Here is a 15410-nt window from a genome sequence, read left to right as displayed (position 1 = left end):
ATTACACGTTAAACATTGGCTTTGGTTTTTTTGGTCAAATGAAATCCTAAAGTGAATTTTTACATGTTAGCATTTTTCTAGGATATTAATATTTTTATATCTGAACAAGATTTGGTTCTCCTTATATTTTAAGATCTTACATGTGTTTGCACCAACTATAAAAGGAAAGTTTCTTGCAGAGGCAAGAGCAGTCTGACCATCAGATACTTGTTAACTTCTGTAAAAGGCAGGAGCACTCCTAGGATAGGGATCTTCCTTTCCAGTCTTGATTGCCTTCCTCCATATGTTAGATGAGACTTGTCATTCATGATATAATGTATGTCAGATATATTTTGGTAAGGCAATAATAAGGTGATAGTAGATGGGTTTGTTTAATTTTTGTGAATAAGTTTGGTAAGTGTGATTTGATCTGAAAAATTATTTTATAGCGGAGGATGCCAAAGTAATATATAAATGAGACCCTAAAAATATATAAAAATACCCTTAAGAAGCAGAACATTGCTGGTTGGTCCGTATCAGTTTGGCTCTTTGTATTATCAGGATCACCACTTTTTAATAGAACTTTCAGTGATGATGGAAATATTTTATAATCTGTGCTTTCAGGTATAGCACTAGCCACATGTAGCTATTTAATACTTGAAATGTGGTTAATGTGACTAAGGTACTAGATTTTTAATTTAATCTTATTACTTTAAATTGGCTAGTGGCTATCCTATTGAACAATACAGCTATGGATTGTTTTGGTTAGGGACCCAAGAAAACAAGTATTTTTAATCTAACAGTGTTTAATTTTAATCTACTTCAGAATCTCCAAAAGTTCTGTTTACATAACAATAACAAATAGATCATGGAAAGTCATTGGAGGGCCAAGGGTTATAAGAAGCATGGGTGCTGAGATGATAATGTATAGAGTTGTTGTTTTTTTTTAATTTTTTAGAGAGCACTCTGAGCAAGGGAGGGGCAGAGAGAGGGAGTGAGAGAATCCCAAGCAGGCTTCAGGCTCAGTAGGGAGCCCAATGCAAGGCTCAGTCTCAAAAACCATGAGATCATGACCTGAGCCTAAATCAAGAGTCTGACAGTGAACCAACTGAGCCACCCAGGCACCTCAGTATACAGACATATTTAATGAAGGAGTCTAAATATTTTAATTAGGAATGTTACAGAAGTGTAATGTAGGTCAAAACGGAAAATGAACAATGCCATGTAATATGTTCAATTCTACAAATATTTATTGGATTCCTATAGGCCAGGTACTATTTTAAACTTAAAGCAAGGATGTAGATTTCAGGCAGCCAAAGGACCCCCTCTTGTACTTATCACGGATATTACTAATGGATGACTGCATACTTTTTCAGGGTTTTTTTCCCCACTTGAATAGAGGCAGTATCAGTATGTTTTTCAGTAGGGTACAGCAAACAGTTGGCATACAAGATGAACATGTTTACTGTCTCCGCACTAGAGGTACAAAGATACAATGAAGTAAATTCACAGAGGTAAAGTCACAATGCCTCCTTTCAAGGAAATCAGTCATATTCTAATACTTATCAAGTAGATTATAAAGTATGTGTAGAAAATAGTACAAAAGAAGGGCATTGATCTAGAACAGGAATTTTTAAGCTTGGTACCACAGCTTTTAGGGATATTTGAATTGCTGGTGGTTTATGCAGAATGTTATATGTTCACACAGTCTTTTTTCTGGGGAGAGGGTTCATAACTTCTAAAAAAGCAAAAAGTGACAAGGAACCATCTACTAGTTGGGGGGGGGCAGTCAAGAAGGAATTCCACAGGACTTGATGTCAGGTTGGATTTTGAAAAGATTAGTCGTTTGCAGTCATTTGCTAGGTGGGCAAGCAGAAAATAGCTAATATAAAGACATGAGATAGCATGCTGTATGAAATACATAAAATTTGAGAGGCACCTGTCTGGCTCGCTCAATAGAGCACACAATTCTTGATCTCAGAGTTGTGAGTTCAGGCCCCACATCAGGTGTAGAAATTACTTAAAAAAGAAATACATGATATTTGCTACGGCAAAAAGTACTGATGAGATTGGAGAGACTCGGTCAAAAAGGACCTCAAACAGTCCTGAGGATTTGGATTCTGAGATGATGGGAAGTTAAGGAAGGGAAAGGTGTGAGACATTTTGATATCAAGCTATTTGATATTTTATTTATATTATCAACCTAGTTTAATATTGGGAAGTATTGAAGGACATTCGATAATATAGTATAGAGTAGTGGTTCTTGGCCTTTTTTTCCTAATCCTAACAAATATAGAAATACATCACATTTCTATCACTATGACAGTGATTGTCATAAGGAAACAAACCTTAGCAGATGTGCATTCATTGAGTGAAAGCTATTACTGTTATTGGCAGTGGCTGCTAACACTTCAGCTTTAAATACCACTCCCTAAGCATTTGGTAAAATAGTTAAATAATTTATTAGGTAGGACTTAAATATTCTAGAAACAATCTTATTTAAAGACCTTGTCCTTTTATATTATGTCAAACCATATGAAATTGCCGATATTACATCATTTTTAAGCTATACGATTTTCATATAGTACAATACATTTGATAATCTCTTTCTGTTCTTAATGGCTTCTAGTTTATTTGCTTTTGAGGTGGGAGGAAGGGTTCACATCCATTGTCTTTTATGACTCATGTCTCTATTAACAGTAAGGATAGTCTCCTTTCTTAAACTTTAAATGTGGGAAACATACATTTCTTATTTTGTTAGAAAATCTAGATCTTGTTTTTATCCAGACATCTGTGAGAGGTTTTTGTCAGTGGATTCACATAGTAAATGATTGCTTATGGTTTCTTCTGTCAGCTTTTAGTTTGGATGCTGAACAGCCTGATTATGATTTGGATTCTGAAGATGAAGTATTTGTGAATAAACTGAAAAAGAAAATGGACATCTGCCCATTGCAGTTTGAGGAGATGATTGACCGTCTAGAAAAAGGCAGTGGTCAGCAGGTAAAACTTCATTGTATATGTAATAAGTGTGTGTTTCCATACCTATATGGAAATAGGATAATGTTGAGGTTAGGATAAGTGAGCAGACTCTGGAGTTAACAAGCATGAATTCATATCCCATATCTGCCCAGTACTAACGTGCATAATCTTGAGTGATATGTTTAAATTTCTCCACGCCTCATTTTCCCCCTCTGTAAAATAGAGATGATAAACATGATAAGATTGTTGTAAAAATTAACTAAAATAAAGCATCAGTGGCTGACATGTATAAGGCACTCCACATTTGCTGTTATTAATTATTGCTGTTTTGATTGTCATTAAAGTTGGAAGTACTTTTGAACCTTATGTATGTATTCTATGAAAATGACATAATGATTTTACATTTAGCCAGTCAGTCTGCAGGAAGCCAAGCTACTGCTAAAAGAAGATGATGAATTAATTAGAGAAGTTTATGAATACTGGATTAAAAAGAGAAAAAACTGTCGGGGGCCATCTCTTATCCCATCAGTAAAACAAGAGAAGCGAGATGGTTCCAGCACAAATGATCCTTATGTGGCTTTTAGAAGGCGTACTGAAAAAATGCAGACTCGAAAAGTAAGTGAATTTGGAAAACTTCTTTCGTAATTTTTTTTTGATAGAAGAAAAATTATTTATACTTACAAATATCTCAGTATCTGAAGGTGGTATTTTAATTTGTGTTTAAATAGACTTTCTATACAAAATAATGAAAAGTATTAATTTAAAGTGAATCAACCTTAGGATTCATTACATAGCTATTAATGATATATTTTAATGTTAAACTATTTAAAAATCCTATATATAATTGATCCTGGTGATCCATATTCCCTTTCAGTATCTTTAAAATTCTAACTAACCTATCAAATATATCTATTCTTATATGTTAGTAGTGGTGTTCAGAATGCCACTAGTTAGAAATGTTACTGACATTCAAAAAACAACTCCATATTTGCAGAATCGCAAAAATGATGAAGCCTCTTATGAAAAAATGCTTAAGCTGCGTCGAGATCTGAGTCGGGCTGTTACTATCCTAGAGATGATAAAAAGAAGAGAAAAGAGTAAAAGGGAGCTATTGCACTTAACACTGGAAATTATGGAAAAGAGGTAAAGTATACTTTAATAGGAATACTTCAATAGGAAGTATGGTACCATTAGCATTTTATATATTGAAGTATGATACCTAAGCAGTTAACCCCAGAAATACCTTCTATTAATAAGTAGAGACTATATAAATGCGTGATATGGTATACTTTGTTTAATTTTACATGTGTTCCTCTATTTTCTTTAAAAGTGACTGGGTTCAGTAAAATTAAAATATGCCAAGTATAAGCTTATTCTTTTGTCCTTAGTTGAGTGCAAGGCTGGGAGGGAAAGAACATTTGTCAGTCCTACAGCTTTTAATTTACTCACTAGATGGTACTGATTTTTTTTTTTTTAAACACATACTGGGTTTTTGTTTTTTTGTTTTTTTTTTTTACAGACAAGTGTAAAGAAGGGAGGGGGAAAGGCCCATAATCTCAACATTCAGTCATTCAGGAAAGTACACAATGAAAACTTTAAGCCTCACTCCCCTATTTCTCAGTCATTATCTCCAAAGAAAACCACTATTAAATTTCTTATAATTTGTTTCAGGAAAATTAGTTTTATAGTAAAGCACAAAGCAATTCAAATTAGCAGAAAGTTCCTCAACACCATTTTAGGCATTAATTTCAACATCTCCACCAAATCTTTCACCAAAATTGGTAAGTTATAGTTCGAGCCTTTTTTTTTTCCAACAGTCATCTACTTATGGTGCCAAGATAAAGTTTTAAGCCAAAACTAAACAGAAGAAACAAAGGGAATTATGTAATCTTTAATAAGCATTCAGCAAATAGTCAAAGTTTAATTGTAATCTTAAATCTAGTCAGTGTTTATAATTATGTATCAGGTATTAATAGTTATGTACAGAACTAACTTTAACTTTCTAAGCTTTTTTTAATTTTGTTTTATAATTTCAGGTATAATTTGGGTGACTACAATGGAGAGATCATGTCTGAGGTCATGGCACAGAGACAACCAATGAAACCTACCTATGCCATCCCCATCATCCCTATTACTAATAGCAGTCAATTTAAACATCAGGAAGCAATGGATGTGAAGGAGTTTAAAGCAAATAAGGTAGGGGCATCTGGGTGGCTCAGTCAGTTAAGCATCCAACTTCGGCTCAGGTCATGATCTCACAGCTCATGAGTTCAAGCCCTGTGTCAGTCTCTGTGCTGACAGCTCAGAACTTGGAGCCTGCTTTGGATTCTGTGTCTGCTCTCTGCCTTTCCCCCACTCACCCTCTGTCTCTCTGTCCTTCAAAAATAAATAAACATTTTAAAAAATGCAAAAAAAAAAAGCAAATAAAGTGATAAAAATTTTTGTGATAACAATAGCTGATAATGGAATGGTATTTTATCATTAGAGTGAAGAAAGAAAACCCATATAAATCTTACTATGAAATATGCCACAAAGTCAGGTTGTGATTCAAGGCTAGCCTGTCGATGCAGCAATAGGAATTGTAAAGAGAGATACCATATAGATTAACTTTTTACCAATTAACTTTTCCCAAAAAAACTGTAATTGAAACTTGATATAAATATTTAGCATATGTACATAACCATGCTACTTGTCATGACTTTTTCTTTCTGACAAGGATTATTTTTTGCCTCTGACCTTTCTTGCCTATTGAATACTTCATACTTCTCCTAGCCTTTGCTGTTACCTGCCATACATATTTCTAAAATCACTCAGTGCATCAGCTCATTCACTCTTGCTTTTGTATTTTATCCTGCGTTGCCTCTGTTTAATGATTTCATCTCTTTATCATCTAAAACTGCTCAAATTCGCCACTCCACATAGCCTTTATTGTTCAGCTCTCAAATCCTTACCACTCTATTTTTGTGACACCTCCACATTATAACTTTATGTCCCAGTATGGTAATAGTTATCTGAGGTTTGCTTTGTGTAGCTGTAAAATTATTTCCATTATTATTTTCCCAAAATTGATTTGTTAATTCTTTAAAATAAAGACTAGATCCCCCTTTTTTAATTCTCTTCTGGATTTTTCGTAGAAAATTAAGAAAAAGGTACAGGAGCCAATGGTAAATACTAACTGCAGGATTTCAGAAGCTCAAGAATTTCTATTCTGTTTTAACTGAAACAAAATATTTTATGAGGTTGTGTTTAGGTTGTAGGAACATACCCATGTGTCACAGAGACCAACCTCTAAGATTTTACAGTAAAAGATGACAAAACATAAAGTCTTCTATCTCTTCTGAGTATGAATGACTTCATTATAGCTATAAATTTCTTTTTAAAATTACCCAAACTGTAAGTTTGATGAACATGGTTTCTAGAGTTTGATTAATATATGACTTTATTGCAGCAAGATAAAGCTGATCTTATCCGACCTAAACGTAAATATGAGAAGAAGCCCAAAGTCTTACCATCGTCTGCTGCTGCTACTCCTCAACAGACGAGTCCTGCCGCACTGCCAGTCTTTAATGCTAAAGATTTAAATCAGTATGACTTTCCCAGCTCAGATGAAGAACCTCTCTCCCAGGTAAATATGAGAAACTCTCTATGAATATAGAGGAGGGATGTAAGAAGTCACGTGTTTTGACTCACTTCATTTTATTTAAAGGTTTTGTCTGGCTCTTCAGAAGCTGAAGAAGAAAATGATCCTGATGGTCCCTTTGCTTTCCGTAGGAAAGCAGGCTGTCAGTACTATGCTGTAAGTTTCAGGTTCTCTTTTTCAATAATAAACTGTTCACCTTTAACTGACAAAATGAAATAATTTGGATTTTTTTTTTAAGCCTCACTTAGACCAAACTGGCAACTGGCCTTGGACTAGTCCTAAAGATGGAGGATTAGGGGATGTACGATATAGATACTGCTTAACTACCCTCACCGTACCCCAAAGGTGTATTGGATTTGCACGAAGACGGGTTGGGCGCGGTGGAAGGTAAGGCATTTCTGTACTCCTAGCATAGGGATATTTTAGACAGTAGGGAGTCAGATCTAGAGCTGAAAACGAGGTAATCCTTCTCAGTAGTTCATTTGTTCCCATTTGCTGTTCTTAACTGATGTTTTTACTAAAATCCTTAAAGAAACTGCAAAAAGTTATTTCAGAAGTTCTGGGAGATATTAGGAGAAAGGATTGAATAGGCTAAGAATGTCATAAAACTTGGGGCACTTGGCTGGCCCAGCCAGTTAAGCATTCGACCCTTGATTTTGGCTAAGGTCATGATCCCAGGGTCATGAGATCAAGCCCCACATAGGGCTCCATGCTGAGAGTGGAGCCTGCTTAAAATTCTCTCTCTCCCTCTGCCGTTCTCTCCTGCTCACACTTTCTCTCTCTAAAATAAAATAATTAAAAATCAAACAACAACAACAACAAGAAATGTCATATAACTAGTATACTAAGTCGTTTAACTCATCAGTGAAAAGGATCCAGGATCAATGCATAACCTGACCCTGACATCCCAGTTTTTCTGGATCTAATCGCTCTTCTTTTGTTTAAACGTGATGGAACCAACCCATGTATATTCTAGATGCCTTTATGTAAGAATCTGTGTATTTGTGCAGGAGGCAAGAAGGAATTACAGAGCACATAAAAGTGCAGAAAAAGAAAATTATTCCTATGTTGGTGAAAAAAAATATGTAAGACAGAACATTAAGGTGCTTTTGGGAAAAAATCTAATGATGTAATTTATAGTGAATTATTGCTTATATATGTGTTTCTTTCATTTTTGAATCTTAATTTCAGTTTTTAATCACTTAAAACGTAAGTTTAGAGTTGTCTGAGCACTGAAATATATTTTATTTAGTGCTTTTCCTCCCATTATTGTGTTGACATCAATAGTAGTCAAAATTCTCTATGTTGGCTATATTTTGTTCTGTACTAGCATTTATCAGTGGTAGCATTTTAAGATAGAATCATTTTTATAAAGTTTATATAAATAACATAAAAGTATATCCTCTAGAGTAGTGGGTATCAAATACTTTGTCTATAAGAAATTTTAATGAGGGGTGCCTAGGTGGCTCAGTTTGTTGAGCTTCTAACTCTACTTTGGCTCAGATCATGATCCCAAGGTCGTGGGATTGAGCCCCACAGGCTCTGCACTGAGTGTGGAGCCTACGTAAGATTTTCTTCCCCTCTCTCCCTCCCTCTCGCTTGCTCTCTCTCTCTTCCTCCCTTATTCCCTCTGCCCTTCCTCCCTGCTTGCGCGCACGCTCTCTCTCAAAAACATAAAGACAAATAATTTTTAAATAAAGAAATCTTAATGATGTAAAATATCCAAAAGATCGTATACTTTTTATTGCACTTCTACCTCTCCCCTACCCCTGTCAAAAAAAAAAATGAAGTGTTTGCTTAATAGAGAACAGGTATTTTATAACATATTTTGGTGCTTTGTAATGGAAATAAAAACCTTTGGTTGAAAAGCAATTTGAAAAGAAAAATATTCTCATGTTTTATCAGTAACTTATACTAGTAGACCAACTCCTAGAACTGTTGAAAGACTCTTACTGATGTAAAATGAATAGTATACGTTATTCTTTAAGGTGGAGTACTCTCTTTAATCAGATAATTATAAAGTAAAAAAACTTTTATCAGAAGTTGAGAATTTTTTAAAAAAAGAAAAGAAATTGGGAGTTTAGCCTATAGGAGCCAAATACTGAAATAATCAAATTCATAGCTTTTAAACATTTAGTCTGAGATGGCTTTGGGGGAATTGAGTGGGTCTTTTTAATATAATTTTTGAATAGCTATTTTACATGTATGTTCCCTGCCTTATTTTTAATAGGGTCTTACTGGACAGAGCTCACTCAGACTATGACAGTATGTTTCGCCATCTGGATTTGGAAATGCTTTCCTCTCCACAACATTCTCCAGTCAATCAGTTTGCCAATACCTCAGAAACAAATACCTCGGACAAATCTTTCTCTAAAGACCTCAGTCAGATACTAGTCAATATCAAATCATGTAGATGGCGGCATTTTAGGCCTCGGACACCATCCCTACATGACAGTGACAATGATGAACTCTCCTGTAGAAAATTATATAGGAGTATAAATCGAACAGGAACAGCACAACCTGGGACCCAGACATGCAGTACCTCCACGCAAAGTAAAAGTAGCAGTGGTTCAGCACATTTTGGTATGTGTTTTTGTTATGATGTACATTTCTATAGAAATGTCAGGTTCATTAATTTTTTGAGTGTGTGGTCTATTTAAGTTTAAAAGTCCTTTTCCCTCAAAATAATGAGAGAAAAAAAGGACTTGGTCAAGTATTCATTTGAATTCTGTTTGTACATGTGTTTCTCATTTAAATAAACCCACATTACAAAGGTGAATTATTACTATTTAATATATGACATTTGTTTCCTGGGTACACTCTGTGAACCACAATTCCTGATTCAGCAATTATATTTTCAAATAATAAGAAAAGAAAATGGGCTGTTAATAGTTACTATTTTATACTTGGACACTTCTCTAGTCTTTTTTTTAAACTGTAAAAGTAGACCAGCAAGTCAGTAGATATGCAAAAGCCTTACCTAATGATAGTAATGCAGAACAATTTATAAGAGGGAAAATAATTTTTCAGAAAACAATATTTAAATATTTAAAGGATTATTTTAATTTTATAGGATTGTAATTTTGGAAACATTTCTAGATAATATCTGCTTTAGCATTATGGCTATATTGTGAAATGTGTCTAAAATAAATGCTGTCTTAAAATATAGTCCTAAGATTTTAGCTTTCTATTTTAAAGCATAAATCTGTGTTATACGAAGCATGTAGATTATAGAAATTCACTGTTAAAATTATGTTACCACAGATTTTTGTAAAGATAATTTAAATACTCATTTTGAAGGGACTGTAAAGATATTTATTGCATCGCCCCAATTATCTGGTAAGGTACAGCCAAACCTTCTAACAAATACGAGAACGTGCTGCTTATTGTTACAGATCTCCAGAAAAGGTTCTATAAACCAATTTACTTTGTGTCTAGAAAACAAGTACTTCTGTGAAATGGAAATCCTTAGTTCATAAGAAAAATAATCACATTTCAGAAATCTAAATTATTCTGAGGCCTAACAGAGTAGTATAGTTCCATTAATTTCAGAGTGTATATATATCATGGAAAGTTAATCTTCCCTGCTATTACAGTCTTAAAAATCAAAATAACTTTTCAATATGAAGGAAACATATAGTGTGGGGTGTAAACATGTAATATGTTTTCCCTGATAGATTTTTAGGCTCTATAAATTCCTTGAGACTTCTTGTAGAAAATTGGCATGTTCTGTCAATCCCCATCTTCTCAGTCCTTAAATAGAGAAGTTGAGGGAGTGCCTGGTGAGCTCAGTCGGTAGAGCATGAGACTCTTGATCTCTGGGTTGTTTGAGCCCCACATTGGGTGTAGAGATTACTTAGAAAAATAAAATCTTTAATAAAAAAGAATAGAGGAGTTGAATTTTATAACTATCCTAAGGATCTTTTAATGATCTTTTTTTATGTAAATTGTTTTGCTATACTACGTAAGTAAGCATTGATATTATGAAACTTACCTGATTTGTGTTTGCCAAAGAATATTAAAAGGTGAACTTTGAACAGTAGTAGTATTACCAAAAGTTTAGCTGAAAAAAAAATTTTTAGTAACTGTGATTTTCTTTTTAATCATTTCCTTGCCCATATATACAACTTCTAGAAAATGGGTTTATCAGTTTTTTGTCATTGCACTTAATTGTTTTCAATTTTCCCTTAATTTTTACTAGATCTTTTGTATACTTAGAGAATAGTTGCCTACAGATTGCTATAGGGAAATGCTTTATTTTTTGCTATTTGTGAATACTCAAGAAACCTAAAGCTCTTCTCTTTATGCTCTATAAAGTATATTATAGTAGAATCATATCATAAGTACATTTAACTTTAGAAATTCAACTATAGGCCCCTGGAGAAAAAATAAAATTTTAACAGTTCAAAAAGTATATAGGATTATAAATACAATTCTACTGAAAGAATATAGTCTCCAGAATTGGCCACTCTGGCAATGGCAGAAGTGAATCTGTTGTTTCTCACAGAGTGTCAGTGCCTCCTGAGGTGCCACCTTCATTCATAGGTGAAGCATCTCACCTCCATCAGTGTAATTATAATTTTAAAGATAAATTTTTTCATACAGCATGGCCCCCAGATACAAGCCAAACTATTTCATCTGGTACTCAACCACAAAAATTGATCTCATCTGATGCAAGAGGAAAAACTGCTGAGCTTATTGAAAGAGATAACATCCATCATGGCACACTCTAAAGGAATTTTCAAGGCTTAATTTTTACCATACTGACTTTGGAACTTAACTATTAGATAAGATAGGAGTCAATTGATATATACTTACTTGCCTACTGCTTAAGCCAAGTATTTTGATTTAGCCATTTTTTTCTGTCATTGTTTTAAATACCAATATTTATTCATATGTTGTGGCATAGTGATACACCCTCTGAACTGATTGTCCTTTTCCTAAATAATCACCTACAAGAGCCTATTTCTTCTCATTTTCAAATAGGAAATTCTAAATGAGGATTATCAAGAGTCCATTGTTTTTAGTAAAAGGTATGAGCTTTATTTAACACACCAACTTTTATAGTTTCTGGTGCTCAGAATTTTTTTGCTTGCTTCCCAGTCTTGGCCATTTTGCATAGTTGTGTGGCCAGATGGGTAACCTGGTTAGTCTGGCATTAGGTAGTCTGGTTAGTCAGGTACCAGAGTGCTTGGTCCACTGGATAACACACAGCAGAATGACACAGTGCTGAGGAACTTGGGAAGACTTAACTATATGCGTATTTAGAATTTCTAGGACTAGATCCTAGTATGTATGGCTAAATTGTGTATCTTAATCTTCAGTTAATATGTGATTTGGACAGTTTCCAAATACAGTATTGTTTTTTTTTTAATCTATAAAAGTACCTTTGAAAATGTTTGTTCAGTGACTAAGTATTCATTTGCATGCGTTTGAGTTTCGGGGATACAAGATATCAGAACTAACACCGTTTTTTCATAATTAGAAAGGACTATATAATTTTGAAAGACTGTAAGTAGAAAAGTGGTTTGTAAACCACCATTCTATGTTCAGGAGGATTTGAATTCCTAGTTCCCACTGAAATTTCATCAGCATTCTACAGATTAGGCTTATTTTCATAAATTAATAGGATATATGTAGCTGGAATGATGTTCTAAGTCTTAGGATCTGTAGCTTACTTAAATTAGTGCAATTTACTTCATAAAAATTGTAACATAAAATTTTAAAAGGAACTCTAGTTTGAACCTTAAATATTTTTATGGTTAGATTTTATAAAATTGTAGGACCTTAATCCTTATCCAAGCGTGTTTCACAGTTCAGAATTACATCCTCAGCAGGGTCTGGAGTAGCACCCATAGTAAAATTAATAGTTCTCTCTATGCTGAAGTAGAAGAATATTCACAATAAGGGGAAGCTTGGGCCACAGATAATCTCATGTTCAAGTAATTTGTGGCCCAATGAATTCAGGTTCAGTCATGTTTGGCCATCTATGGCAATATACCATGTTTTTTTTTTCAGGTTGGATTTCTGGGTGGCTGACAAATGCTTAGGAACCGCAAAACTTTCGTTCAAGCTTGCTGACTTAGGGGATCATACTTTAATACTTTCTAAAGTCATTTCATTTTATATTTATTTATTTAAAGTTACCTTTTCCTGTATTGAAATAATTTTCTGACTACTGCTAAAAGAAATTTCTAATTGAGGATTCTCTTTTAAAATAGGTGTTTGGGTTTGTTGGGGGTGGGTTTTTTTGTTTTTTGTTTTTTTGTCTTTGTTTTCACAAACAAAACGACATACATTTTGGTAATCTTAAATCTGTCTTCTCAAACTGAATTCTCAAATTCTTAACTTTTTTCTAAGTACCTGTCATCCTCACTACTCCCACTTCAGATCATTTCAGTTGATCTGCTCCAGCTGCAGGAATGTGACTTAAAGAGCAACAGCTTGAGCTATAGGCTATTCCAGGTGCTGGGTTACCACATAATAGTTTCTTTGTCCAAGTAGACTGGTAACATTTTAGATTATTTCATCTAAATTCCTACCCCAGAGAATTATTAGCAGCTACCAAAACAACAGTGGTCGTTGTAGACCTTTGCCTAAACACCTCTAGGGAGGGCACATTCAGCAGTTTTCAGGTTATTCTAGAGTTCGGAATCTTGTTTAGAAAGTTCGTCCATATATTAAACAAAAGCTGCCCCCTTAAATTGAAATCTACAGATTCCTCTTTTACCCTTAGAAGCATGCTGAATAAGTTTTCTTGCTTTCCAACATCATAGTATCCTTCAAATATTTGATGTCTTACCATGCTTCTTCCCTCTTCTCAGCTTTTAATCATGTCCCTCACGTGACTCCTCTCCCATACCTAGACTCCTGTCAGGTGTTCTATATATGAGGCTGTTTGTTTTTTTAAAGCACTTGAGTCACACTGTTGGGTATATAAAAAGTTTGATTATTTCTTGTAGATAGTATTAAATCTAAAACTTTTATCTATTTCTTTTCATATTTAAAATCTCATTGGTTTGGGGATGGATTTTCCCCCTTCCACTGTTAACTATCTTTGTGACCTCAGATGAAAGTTTCTTCATCTTTAGTGTGAAGTGATAGGAGGACATCACCAAGGATGCCACCTAATCTAAAAATTTGGAGTTCTGTGAAACGCTTCTGATTCTAGGTTTGGTCATCTGTTCATGAAACCATCCTGTCCATCCTTAAGTAAATTGCAAACCTGACTACCACACCCTGTCTGGAGGTAGACATACAACCTTAACACCTTCTACCTTGATAGGGATTGTGGTCATTTTTATTTATTTACACTTAGCATTTGGTTAAACTTTGAATTAGAATGCCATCTGAAGTCTTCTCAGTTTTCTGTATAAATAACAATATAAAACCCAATTTATTTTGTTTTGCCCAATTTACTACCTTACCTTTGTCCAGGCTTTTCCTACTTATTCATATAGCCTTTAGAATAGGATTAGAAATTTATTTCTCAGAAGAAATATAAAATCCTTACATCGCATGGCTGAAAAAGGCTTTAGTGATCACCTAACTTAGTCTAAGTATTTTGGATGAACATACTGAGCCCTAAAAGTTCGGTTACTTGCCTAGGTATACTCAGATAGTTACGATAGAGCCAAAAGCTGGGGAAAAAAAAAAAAAAATCAAGGTTTCTTGGCCCCTACACCTATGGTTTTTATTACCTTCACTTACAGCTTATATGTTGCTTAACATATGCATGTCTTTTAGATCATTTATTTAAAATGGGGAAAATTTCGTAACTACTCCAGAGGTGTAATAATATCTAAGCAATAGATTGACAATACTGATCTAAAGTCATGATGAGTGTTAGGTGCATTTTTATTCCTAAATCTGTATTAGGAAGAAGTTAACAGTTGTTTAAAAGTGAAATTCAGAGACCAGGATTAAAATGTTAACTTACATTACCGCAAAAATATTTGGAACCTTTATTCAAATGAATTTTCCAATTTATTACTAAATTTTTTATCAAAGTGTACACAAATACAAGCAGAGTTCTGCAAAAGAATATTTTCATTCATATAAATGGAGTGTTTTATATACAGGTCTCCAGTGAATGCTAAATTACTGTTTTTCTAGATATGTAATGACCTGACCTTGCAGAAATGATCCTTTCTTAAAATATTTATTGAGCATCCCCTACTAGGGAATTCAAGACTTAGGCAACTCAATCAAATTTAGGAAGTTAAAACATAAATCTCAAAAACATACTAGCAAAACTAATAAATTAAGTTGCTTTTTACGGATTTTTTTAAACCTAAAGATAAATGTTACAGTAATTATAAACCATCTTTCAGGGCAGCATTAATTTTTATAAATTTTCTTCAAGTTTTGATTCAACACATTTCTATTGTATGGAAATGAACATTTTGACACAAAGTTACTTTATGTCCATATTTACAGGTTATCCTATTACCAGTAAAAGTCTTCCCTGTAGTATTCAGATCTGAGAAATACAACATAGTAGGAAAAGAAACTTATCAAGGGACAGATATCAACGAAAGTTTTTACAAGAAATTATGTTTTTGTTCTTGTAGCCTAAGCACTTAGTTCAATTCAAGTGTAAATAAAGCCTATGTAGACACTAATAACTTCTGAGGTTTTCGTAAATATTATTTCATAATTTCCTGATCCATTGAAAATATGGTAGAATTTCTACCTGAACATTTTGTAGTGGTACTAGGCAGAAAGGCTGTATCCTGGAAGATAAAGTTTCTTTATGAGTTACGAGTGAAAATTATAAAACTTGTTAAAGTGAAACTGTCTTCAACTAAAT

The 15410-nt window shown here is 33.8% G+C and overlaps 1 protein-coding gene across 7 annotated transcripts in view; it reads left to right on the top strand.

Annotated features, from left to right (window-relative positions):
- EPC1 (enhancer of polycomb homolog 1) overlaps positions 1-15410 on the top strand; it is a 94352-nt gene that overhangs the window by 72734 nt on the left and 6208 nt on the right. For all 7 annotated transcript variants that reach the window (XM_049624797.1, XM_049624793.1, XM_049624796.1 and 4 more), the window contains 8 exons: positions 2834-2979; positions 3367-3573; positions 3953-4101; positions 4995-5154; positions 6407-6583; positions 6665-6754; positions 6837-6985; positions 8829-9181. In XM_049624797.1, the coding sequence (XP_049480754.1) occupies positions 2834-2979; positions 3367-3573; positions 3953-4101; positions 4995-5154; positions 6407-6583; positions 6665-6754; positions 6837-6985; positions 8829-9181 (1431 nt within the window). The remainder of the gene's footprint in view (positions 1-2833; positions 2980-3366; positions 3574-3952; positions 4102-4994; positions 5155-6406; positions 6584-6664; positions 6755-6836; positions 6986-8828; positions 9182-15410) is intronic.

Source organism: Panthera uncia, chromosome B4 (assembly GCF_023721935.1).
Source record: "Panthera uncia isolate 11264 chromosome B4, Puncia_PCG_1.0, whole genome shotgun sequence".
Taxonomy (NCBI): domain Eukaryota; kingdom Metazoa; phylum Chordata; class Mammalia; order Carnivora; family Felidae; genus Panthera; species Panthera uncia.
This window is presented reverse-complemented; position numbering and strand designations above follow the sequence as displayed.